The 12192-nt window shown below is 39.8% G+C and overlaps 1 protein-coding gene across 49 annotated transcripts in view; it reads right to left on the bottom strand.

Annotated features, from left to right (window-relative positions):
- Positions 1-12192, bottom strand: part of mical2a (microtubule associated monooxygenase, calponin and LIM domain containing 2a) — a 122375-nt gene that overhangs the window by 83113 nt on the left and 27070 nt on the right. For all 49 annotated transcript variants that reach the window (XR_013815346.1, XR_013815347.1, XR_013815348.1 and 46 more), the window contains exon 2: positions 8822-9181. Coding sequence is in view for 46 of the 49 variants with exons in the window: in XM_079801497.1 (XP_079657623.1) it covers positions 8822-9082 (261 nt within the window). In the remaining 3 variants the exon portion in view is untranslated. The remainder of the gene's footprint in view (positions 1-8821; positions 9182-12192) is intronic.

Below are 12192 nucleotides of genomic sequence, written 5' to 3'. Positions count from 1 at the left end.
TGGATGGATGGATGGATGGATGGATGGATGGATGGACAAATGAATGGATGGATGGATGGATGGATGGATAGATGATGGATGGATGGATGGATGGATGAATAAATTAATTAATGGATTGATTGATTTATGGAAGGAACCATTCCAAAAAGCAGAGTTATAATCACTAAACATAATTTACATATATGTTAATAAAAATGAGCCCGGAAACAAAAATACCACTGCATGAAAACACTAAATCACTCACTGTCTGGAATCTACTCTTGCTTGTCCAAACTCTCAGATAAAGGCTTTGAGTCTCTGCACTGGTAATAAAGCCAGCATAAAACAATAAAGCAGGCAGCGCGAGATGTCCCGCTGGTTGATAAAGAGAGCGTGAGCTCATATCCTGGACAGACTGTGAATCTGGCAGACAGTTGGCGGCTGGTGAGCAGTGATATCATGTCACTCTTCCTAAACCACACCTTTTTTTCCCAACTCAAGTCAAGTCACAACAGGATGAAGGGGCAGATGGTCCATAATTCATCAGGATGTTAAAACACCTTTCCGATGCCAGTGTAATGTACAGAATGTACTAAGTGAGCCATTTGTATGTTGGCTTCCAGAAGAGTGAAGACACTGTGTCGCTTTCAAAACATTGCATAGTCTGTTTCAGCAATTCAGCAAGTCCACTGGCTCAGCCAATGGGGTGAGACGAGCTGTGTCTGATCAATGGAAGGCTCTAGACTGTAAACTCTAATACACTCTAAAGAATGCTGGGTTATCTTTTTAACCCAAATATGCTGATCTTGCTGCTCCTGTCACTTTCTAAAAATGTTTTTGAGTATTTTATGACTGTAAAAGACGGACTTGCCATTAAATTAAACATGTTCCTCTCCTAAATAGAAGTCGATAACAGATACTTTAGAGTGCATTTTTTATTATTTAAAATGAAAATCTTTCAATATCAGGTTGACTGACCATAGCATGTCAAAAATAACCCAGTGTGTGGTTATCATTTCAATAAAAATGTATCTTGCATGCAAAGTCATCCTAAGTTGTGTTAAAATATCTAAAAATGGTGTACCAGTATGGATGGATGGACGGATGGAAAGATAGAAGGAATGAAGGATGGAAGGAAGGATAGAATGAAAGAGGGACAGATGGATGGATAGATGGAAGGATGGATGGATGGATGGATGGATGAAGGAATAAAAGGACGGACAGAAGGATGTAAAGGTGGAATCTACATGATTGGATGGATGGATGGATGGATGGATGGATGGATGGATGGATGGATGGATGGATGGAAGGAAGGAAGGAAGGATGTAAAGGTGGATGGATGGATGGATGGTTGGTTGAATGAAAGGATGGCTGGATGGATGGATGGATGGAAGGAAAGATGGAAGGAAAGAAGGATGGATTGAAGGAAGGAAGGATGAATGGATAATGGAAAGAAGGATGGATGGAAGGAAAGAAGGATGGATGGATGGATGGATGGATGGATGGATGGATGGATGGATGGGTGGATGGATGGGTAGATGGAAAGACAGATGGATGGATGGATGGTTGGATGGAAGGATGGAAAGACAGATGGAAGGATGGATGGATAGAAAGACAGATGGATGGATGGTTGGATGGAAGGATGGATGGAAAGACAGATGGATGGATGGGTGGATGGATAATGGATAGATGGATCCATGGATCCTTCCTTCCTTCCATCCATCCATCATCCATCCATCCATCCATCCATCCTTCCTTCCTTCCTTCCTTCCGTCCTTCCTTCCATCCGTCCATCCTTCCACCTTTCCATCCTTCCGTCCTTTCTTCGGATGGATGGATGGATGGATGGATGTATGGATGGAAAGACAGATGGATGGATGTATGGATGGAAAGACAGATGGATGGATGTATGGATGGAAAGACAGATGGATGGATGGATGGATGGATGGAAAGACAGATGGATGGAAAGAGACAGACAGATGGATGGATGGAAAGACAGTTGGATGGATGGATGTATGGATGGAAAGAAAGAAAGACAGATGGCTGGATGGATGGATGGATGGGTAGATGGAAAGACAGATGGATGGATGGATGGTTGGATGGAAGGATGGAAAGACAGATGGATGGATTGATGGATGGTTGGATGGATGGATGGAAAGAAGGAAGGATGGACAGACAGATGGATGGATTGAAGGGTCCAATGCTTATGTAAAGGCTATGCTCTGTTCTGCAGTTCTATGTCTGTCTTGTCTGAAGCAGTGTCATTAGAGAACCCTGCGCTGGCTTTGATTAAAGTGTGCCAGCCTTTCGTCAGGAGAACTACTGTATATAATCAGCACCTTTATTAAACTGCACTCTAAAAAGAGCTGCATAATTACACTGTCACACACCAGAAACGTTAGTGGGCCGTTTATTGCCCGTCTGAAGTGAACTTGTTAAATTATACTCTCTTTGAAATACTTCAAACACTCGCTGACAATAAGCTGGGCCTGACTCCATGCAGCCTTTCAAAGTGTGTGTGTGTGTGTGTGTGTGTGTGTGTGTGTGTGTGTGTGTGTGTGTGTGTGTGTGTGTGTGTGTGTGTGTGTGTGTGTGTGTGTGTGTGTGTGTGTGTGTGTGTGTGTGTGTGTGTGTGTGTGTGTGTGTGTGTGTGTGTGTGTGTGTGTGTGTGTGTGTGTGTGTGTGTGTGTGTGTGTGTGTGTGTGTGAAGGGGAATTTATTATAATGAACAAGCCAGTTTGATCTTCTAAAATAATCATATCTGCTGAGTGATGCTGGAAGAGAGTTCTGATGAGAGTGCACTGATCCCAAATCAAATATTGAGGGCCTTGAGACAGATAGTGGAAACTGGCTTGTATGTCTGACTGTAATAAAGCATAAAAATATTATATGTTAGCAAACATTTAGGAAACATGCTCACATACTAATTTCTCTGAAAAGCAATGCTACAGCCAGTTATTCTGTCGGAATGTCTGTTTTTGTTTTGTTAGACAGGCTAACAATTAATTCGACATGCTTTTTGATTATTAAAATGTAATTAAACTCAAAACCTTAACCATGCAATTTATTTGTATTGTTATAAAGCATAAAGAAACCGAACAGTGAATGAAATTCTAGCTCTAATTCTAGCTGGGAAATAATCATTTTGGGACTATTTGCAAATAATATTTGCATTCATTTGCGTCAAATGTATCGTTAGTCTCGAGATTCTTCACATGAGTGAATAAATACATAGATCCGCTGTTAACACTCAAGTTCCTTAGTGGAAGTTTAGTTTAGAAGTTAGTTTTTCTTCATTAAAATCAAAGATGTTCAATGATTGTATATTAAAGCTACACTGTGTAACTTTTTTAGTCTCTTCTTAGCTTAAAACACTTAGTTCTTTCAAAAATATATGTGCTCATTAATGTATATTTACTTCTTTCAAGTAATAAAGTATTCTCGTAAGTTTATAATATGCCATTGAAAATACATAAGGTAATGGGATCTAACGGTGGTCGCCATGTTGCCCCTCCATCTTGAAAATACATTAGCCAAAAAGGGACCTACCCGTAAATTCAAGCTTCGCCTTTCGCGTTTTAACCGGTTTTAACACTCGATGGCACTGTACAAAATTCTCTGCCTCGCGCATGTGCGCGTCAACTTGTTCAGACTTGTCTGGTGCATGTGCAGAGAGTTTTCATCTCAGCAGCTCCAGTAACAGAATTATACGGAGTTTTCCTGGCTTGTTTATTCCTCAAAAGTCTGTTTTTCCTTGTGTGGTATTTCTGTGCGTTAATAACTCCGTAAGTAATAATAGTTATTGTCATTGTAGATGTGTTTCAGAGTGTGTCATCGCGTAATTCAGTTGATGTCACCTCAGAAGTATTTTTGTGTCAACATTCAATAGCGTAATGCTCACCTATTTGAATAATCATTCAGTTATTTTGTTATCAACAATGTTTATTCGTCTATAGAAAATATTTGCTTGTAATGTATGTTGATGGAAATATGTATCAGGTCTGATCGGCATATTAACAATTGTTATACAGAGCGCACTGCAGTGCTAACGTTAAATTGGCGCACACACTTTTGTAACCGGACACCGCTTGTTAGCAGCGGCAGCTCCTTTTAATGCAGCTGCATTTAGCGGCTATATATGGTACAATAAGCTCTGGTTTACGGTTACATTATACACATGTAACTTATAAGTATAGTTATACAGTTCTTAAAGGGTTAGTTCACCCAAAAATGAAAATTCTGTCATTAATTACTCACCCTCATGTCGTTGGACACCCGTAAGACCTCCGTTCATATTCGGAACACAAATGAAGATATTTTAGTTGAAAGCTGATGGCTGAGAAAGGCTTCACACAGGCCTCCATTGGCATTCAGTACATTGACACTTCCAAGATCCATGAAAGGCACTTAAAACGTCGTTACAAAGTCTATCTCACCACAGTGGCTCTACAATAATCATACAATGCGACGACAATAGTTTTTGTGCGCAAAAAAAAATCAAAATAACACCTTTATCCAACTTGTTCTCGACTTCCGTGTGTGCCTCCACGACGCATGCGCGAGAATATGACGCAGATCCGGCGTTCGGACATATGACCCAGAAGCGATTTGTTTACGAGCAGAGGAAGACGCGCGTGTCTCAGCTGTTGGATTCTACATTGATCGTGCTTTAGGTCTCGGCGTAGTTCTCAAAATGGGGCTTAAGTGTGTATTTCATCGATTCCCGAACACCGGCGCTACGTCATATTCTCGCGCATGCGTCGTGGAGGCACACACGGAAGTCGAGAACAAGTTGGATAAAGGTGTTATTTTGATTTTTTTTTGCGCACAAAAACTATTGTCGTCGCATTGTATGATTATTGTAGAGCCACTGTGGTGAGATAGACTTTGTAACGACGTTTTAAGTGCCTTTCATGGATCTTGGAAGTGTCAATGTACTGAATGCCAATGGAGGCCTGTGTGAAGCCTTTCTCAGCCATCAGCTTTCAACTAAAATATCTTCATTTGTGTTCCGAATATGAACGGAGGTCTTACGGGTGTCCAACGACATGAGGGTGAGTAATTAATGACAGAATTTTCATTTTTGGGTGAACTAACCCTTTAACTGTGTATGTATATTTACCATCCTTATTTCTTCTCTCACAGAAACCACATTTATGTACATATCCACGCAAACCTGTTTATGCCTTGCAATTGGATGACTGAATAAACATTACTATCATCAAAGTTCCCTCTGGATTAGCTGCAGTTCTTTCTAGCCGAATAATTAGGCCAGTTGAGTTCCAACCATCCCACTGCGCACAGAATATCCCACAGGCACCGTGTCGAATGTGGACGAGGTCGAACTGGAAGCCAGGAATATGTTAATCTTGGACTAAATCGGCCACCGTAGGAGTTGAAACGAAATCGGAATTGAGAGGAACAGAAACTAAAATTCACTGGATGGTCATATACCTTTTCACCACTAGATGGGGGAAAATATCACACAGTGTAGCTTTAAGAGCAGGAACACGTTTGTGTGCATTTTGTTTCGTGATTTCACCGGGAAGAATAGAGTCCCCGCAACGGCATTAAGCGATAGATCGACGCGCCTGTGTGGAGACTGTGAACCAGAGACAAAAGAGAACATAAACCCTACCTACTTTGATTTAATTGGCCATCTCAATCATTTTGACATTGACTAGGGCCGTTAGACCTGAGGCAGACCAAAGTGAGTCAGACAAAAAATGTAACTTTTAAACCTTTTTGTCATCCTAATATACAGAGCGCTGCATAATGACGTGCAGCAGTGCAAATATTTCAAATATTGTGGGGGTGGGGGGGGGCAATTTGGGCATTTCTAATTATTGCGGGGAGACTTGTCCCCCTTTTATGGTGGTTACAGCCCTGATTAAACCATTACAACAGAAATAATATAAACATACAACAGAGTTTGATTTAAAAAAAAATTAAAGGTCCCGTTTTTCGTATTTTTTTGAAGCTTTGATTGTGTTTACAGTGTGCAATATAACATGTGTTCATGTTTCATGTGTAAAAAAACAGTATTTTTCACACAATTTACTTATCTGTATACTGCTGTTTTCACTGTCCTCAAAACGGCCTGAGAATTTCCTCGTTCTATGAAGTCCCTCCTTCAGAAACACGTAACGAGTTCTGATTGTGCCAGCGGTTCCCGTGTTGTGATTCGACAGCAGCTTACACACGTTGCCCGGAAAGGTCACGTCTCTTACCATAACGGGGAGATGAACGCGCTCAAACTACAGCCCCTGAAGGCCAAACAAAGGTGATTTGACTCCGGGATGAAAATAACAGCGTCTGAACGACATGGCGACAAACGCAACCGAACCGAACCGAACGCAACACTTCCTCTTCTCCACGCGGGAGCAACAAGACCACGCCCCCTTTTTCGCGTATTCTTGTGGGCGGAGGTTAGTCGACAAACTGTTCTACTGACGTAATTAAAGCAGGAAATACAGGGATGTAGTCCTAACTGGCCGTTCGCTGTAGGCTTTGAAAGGGAAACTTCTGTCAAATAAAATATCTCGCTTGGCATTGAACTTTGAGCTTTATAATTTTACAGGTATTATTCATGCTCTAACAGCAACATTACACACTAACTAAAGTTTGAAAAATGGGATCACGAAGAACACGACCTTTAATGGAATTTGAGGAAAAAACATATTTCATAGGGCCCTAAACATGTCACTGTTAATAAATTGTTGTTAAATTGTATAAGTTTCAGGATTTCAATTAAAGGGGTACTTGAATAATTGGGAAGATGAATGTGTATTTAAACTGGGTCATTTATGTAGTAGAAATGTGAAATTATTTTTGAAGTTGGTGCCTTCTAGACTGAGAAAAGACAGAAAATGTATTTTCATCTCATGTGGATGAAAGACAACAACTCCCAGAATGCACTTGCTTTGCTGCCCTACGAGGCCACTCCCAAAGCCACGGCAACTGGTTTATCACTTGCCCACCCGCGGCACCGCCCCAACGTCGTTTTGATATTCATAGTAATTAAATAATTTAGTTCAGTTAGAGAATAAACACTACAATTAAAAACTGAACGTGTCTTTTCAATAACGTGTGAGTGAGCCGAACGAAAGTCACGACACAAACACAGCAGGAGTCAGATTTCATTCCTCACGAGAGAAGAGCTGAGCAGAGCTGAGGTAAGCGCAGCAGTCGTTCACAACGCGTGTCCAGTCTGGCACGTTATCAGATCGCATATAGAAGCTAAACTTTCATAGGAATGAATTGAAAAGTTGAAACACTCACTTTGCTCCGCATCGCACCATTATGAATGTCCGTGCGTCCGTCTGTGTCTTACATTCTGTGAGTGAGATCTCTCCCCTATGGGCGGGTTGATAACATGCGGAACAGCTCCTTCTAGTGGCTGTAGTCTCTAGCCTCTGGCCAAAAAATCCTCAGATAACGCAAAATGACGATATTTACGCCATCTGAGGATTTTTTCCAGACATAAAATGCATAAATCTCTCATCTCAGGGGGATATGAGGGGGGGGGGGGGGGGGGGGGGAGCACGATAATTCGAATATACTACCGGGTTTCTACTGATACAAAGCCTAATTTTTTATTTTATTTTATTTTTTTCTAAATTTTTCAACTAAATATCCAAATAAATCTAATTATTAAACTAAATTAACCATATAAACTAAATTACTGATCTGATTACTGATCTAAAGCCCACACTGTCACTGTATGATAATTGAAATGAACTGATGACATCACCGTTTTCTCCAGAACGGCTAGACGGCTGAATAAAATTATGTTGCATTATTTTCCTGTTTCACACTGTAAAGCTGCTTTGAAACAATCTGCATTGTTAAAAGCGCTATATAAATAAAGTTGACTTGACTTGTGGTTACTCACTGAAGTAACCCTTTAATTAGACATGCTTTTTGATAGCTAACATGTTATTTAACCATTAAAATGTCCAAAAATCTAACTTTCATAGGATTTCTCTTACAAGTCTAAACCCCCACCAGAAGCCTTCGCTCAGCTAAGGAGCAACGGCTTGTGGAACCATCACTGAGAGGCAGAAAATCCCTTTCCAGAACATTTACATTCACCGTTTCCTGCTGGTGGAACGATCTTCCCACCTCCATCCGAATTGCAGAATCACTGACAACACTCAAAATACAGCTGAAAACTCACCTCTTCCGCGAGCACTTAACCTTATCTTAAAAAGAAAAAAAAACCCATCCCTTTCCTTATTTTCCTTCTATTTTCCTCCACTTCTTCCCTGCCCTAGTGCGTGATGCTCTGTGCGATGTCCAAAACGTGGTACTTCAGGCACTTTCTGTGTTTCACTGCCTCCTCATGAAGGATCGCTTCCTGTACTCCTCAGTTGTAAGTCGCTTTGGATAAAAGCGTCTGCTAAATGCATAAATGTAAATGTATTTCATAGGGCCCTATATTTGGCCGCTGGACCGGTCTATGTGATTGCATCATCTTGTCAGAAGAAAAGCCTCACTTCAACATGCCACACAATTTGAGCTAAAACAACGTACTGTATCATTCATATCCTTCGCAAAAATGGATTGTGTGTCATAATGAGCAATTGTAGTGATGTTACACACACACACCACTAATAAGCTCATACAATAAAAGAGCTTGATCAGGTCTAAAACCAGAGCGCACTCGTCTAACCAACAACATGTGTCCATGATATCATATACATAATGATGTCATAGCATACAAAAACCAGGGAAAATCTGACGGAATCTATAAATGTTTGGTTTATAAAGAACTGCCAGCTCATTTAAATGTCATAACATATTCCAGTGTTGTTATTGTGTTGGTATTTTGCGAGCTTACCTTAATGCCCTCACAGGCTGTGCCTTTCTTGTACTCTTTGTGGCTGGCTCTCTTGTCCAGTTTACTCCAAAGGGCTTTGGCTTTCCAGCTGGTCAGCGTGCTCTTCAGGGCGCTGTAGAAGGTGCTGTGCTCCTGCGGGTCAAGCTCCAGGTATCTGCACATGATATTGAAGGCCTGTAGGGTGCTTTTACAGTCACTGGCCTGAACAAAGTTCTCAAATAGCCGTCCTGCCTGGTTCTTCTCATCTTCAGCTTCGCCCATCGTCTACTGTGTGGAAGTGTGGAAGCTGTGCTGGGATCTTGCGTCTTGTTCCTCTGAACAGCTACGCACACACTACGGTCTCCTCACTCATGGCGAAATCTGAACAAAAAGAAAAAGAATGAAGTGTGTATTAGCTCAAATACTTTCTGAACAAATGAGTTGTGCTTGGTTATTCAAAACTCATCTCCGTCATTGATAAAGTGGTTGGGTCAATGACATGATATTCATCATGATCAGTGTTGGGCAAGTTACTGAAAATTAGTAATTAGTTACTTCTTTTAAAAGTAATTGAATAACTTTACCAATTCCTGTATATCAAAAGTAATTAGTTCCTCTAGGGAAAGTAACTTTTATGTCTGCTTTTTAAATGTAAATATGAACAGTACTGAACTGTCAAACACATTAAAACATATTTTTCAATCAACATTTCAGGAGAAACTGGACAAGTGTAAATACATCTGGTTGTTTAACTACATATGTAAATTTTACTCCTGGCAAATTGTTAAATAATAAACGCTTGAGAGTGTGTTATAGGCTATATATGACATGTTGTAGCCAGATGTGATGGCGCTACTGCAACACGCATCGCAAATGAGTATCAAGCCAACACACACACTGCTGCAAGTGAAGCATGCCTCAGATGCTCAAAAACACAATCATCTTCATTAAAACTAATGAGACTAAATGACCTCAGCAGTGCTTAGGTCGCTCTTTCTCATATTGTGGTCTTTGATCTTGAAATGAGCTGATGAATCAAATGCAGCTCATATCTGTTGCTTTCGTTGACGTGAACTCCGTTAAATGTGCATATAGCGTGGGTATTGAAGAACGGATTTATATTCCTTTTGGGGAGCGGTGTAAGGTAAAACAACCTGCATGTTTTTTTATTTTTTTAGATTGTGTAGCCCATTTCGTTTGCGAGCGCCTATACGATCAGCCTATGTCAACGGTGGTGATAGTAGGCTAAAGGTTTAAACTAACATTGTGATGCTTGAAGTGTTTAATACTATATCTATGGATTTTATTATAGGCAAGTCAAGTCAAGTGTTGATTTGAGAGGCTTAAGCATTGGGTTAACTGACTGTCGGCCGCTGGCCGCTCTGTCGTCACTTTAAAAAATAAAAACTTTAATTTAACAAACCAAAACATACTTCAAACATTTTTCTAAATTAACTTAATAAAGAAACAAAACGAAAATCAACTACTTTGACATTAAAAACAAAACTGAACTATTTTGATGGCTGCAACAATGTGTAATAGGGAGGATTAAAAAAAAAAAAAACACGGATGGGCTCCAGTCGGACTCGGGCTGAACATTTTGATAAGCTGTCGGACACGGGCCGGGCTAGGGCCTAGATTTGAGAGTTACCACTAAAAGTAGTGGGATTACAGTAACATTACAGAATTACAGTAACGCATTACTCACAACATTGATCATGATACAAATATGACGCATTTAATCTGTACATTAAAATTCATTTGGGAGGACACAATAAAAAACATCTCAGAGTGTTATGATATAATAATCAAGAAGAAAAAATATATACATTTATTTTAGATGCTATTAATCATGATTAATCGTGATTAGTTGCATCTATAGTTTATATATATAGCTATGTGTGTGTGTGTGTGTGTGTGTGTGTGTGTGTGTGTGTGTGTGTGTGTGTGTGTGTGTGTGTGTGTGTGTGTGTGTGTGTGTGTGTGTGTGTGTGTGTGTGTGTGTGTGTGTGTGTGTGTGTGTGTGTGTGTATACACAAGCATATATATATTATATATATAAATATATTATTACAAATATATTTATATTATAATATAATATATATGTATACACACATATATATTTACAAACTTTTATCGCAATCGCATCTAACAAAAGTTTGTATGTATGTATGTATATATATACAGTATATTAGATGCAACTAATATATAATATACACCGATCAGGCAAACCATTATGTATTTATGTATATATACTAGGGTTGTCAACGTTAACGCATTAACGCATGCGATTAATTTAAATTCCTTAACGCATTAAAATAATTTAACGCAATTAACTTAAGAAGTACGGGAAGCTGCGTCATTAACGTAATTTCCGTCACGCAGTTAGATGATCTTATGAGTTTATCACAATCACCTGAGCTTCTATAGCACCTGTAACACTGGTAGGAGGACATTTCCATTCTAACTCTTTAACTCGATTCTCCTTCTCTGTTTGTGATCAGGCCATTTAAAGCCGGTAAACTCTGGGAAAGTGTTCAGTGATCCAGTTATCGAATTCATTCAAACAGTCCAAAACAGTGCTAATGTAAAGAAGGCCAGGCTGATCACATCAGAGACATCAGAGAGAATAGAGAGGAACTAGCGTTTTAACTGAATTGTTAATTCCAGTGTGTGCTTTGCTTTAAAACACGAGCTCTGTCGTATTCTGCCATTGTTTCTGAAGAGCGCAATTCTGGTGATGTACAGTAAGCGCGTGAGTGTCTGATGCACAAACAACAATGTGTGTGTGCGCGCTCTAGATCACTGATGGCACGCTGCATTCATGTACAGAGACACACAGTACATTCACGCTGTTTCCACACACACTCGGGGAGGATGTTTGATTTGTCATGTGTACGTTGGTGTGTTTAGTAATCGTAGGTTTATGCAGTCAAAGCGGTTGATTTAGGATTTTTTGCCATCTCCTTGTGGTCCTGTTCGGTATCGCAGCTTGACTTGTCTAAAATGAAAACAATCTCGTTGTTGTTTCTCTGTACACACACACACTATACACTGTGAATTCTGTAACTTTTTTTTTTGTAGTGTTGTTTTTCATGGGTGCTTATGTGTAATTATATGGACTCCTCATGTGTGGTTATTTGGTGTCCTTTTGGAGTCTCCAATGATCCTTGAAGCTTGCAGAAAAAACAGTTTTCTGATTGTTTACTTTGCTGAATATAGCAAATGATGACAAAACGAATGTGTTTAATGAGATAAGATAAGTATGCAATTAATCACGATTAATCACACAACAAGAGTGCGATTAATCACGATTAAAAATCGATTGACAGCCCTAATATACACTGAACAAAATTATAAACGCAACATTTTTGTTTTTGCCCCCATTTTTC

This window comes from Gobio gobio (assembly GCF_949357685.1).
Source record: "Gobio gobio genome assembly, chromosome: 2".
Classification (NCBI taxonomy): domain Eukaryota; kingdom Metazoa; phylum Chordata; class Actinopteri; order Cypriniformes; family Gobionidae; genus Gobio; species Gobio gobio.
The sequence above is the reverse complement of the archived record's forward strand: the minus strand, read 5'-3'. Positions and strand labels throughout refer to the sequence as shown.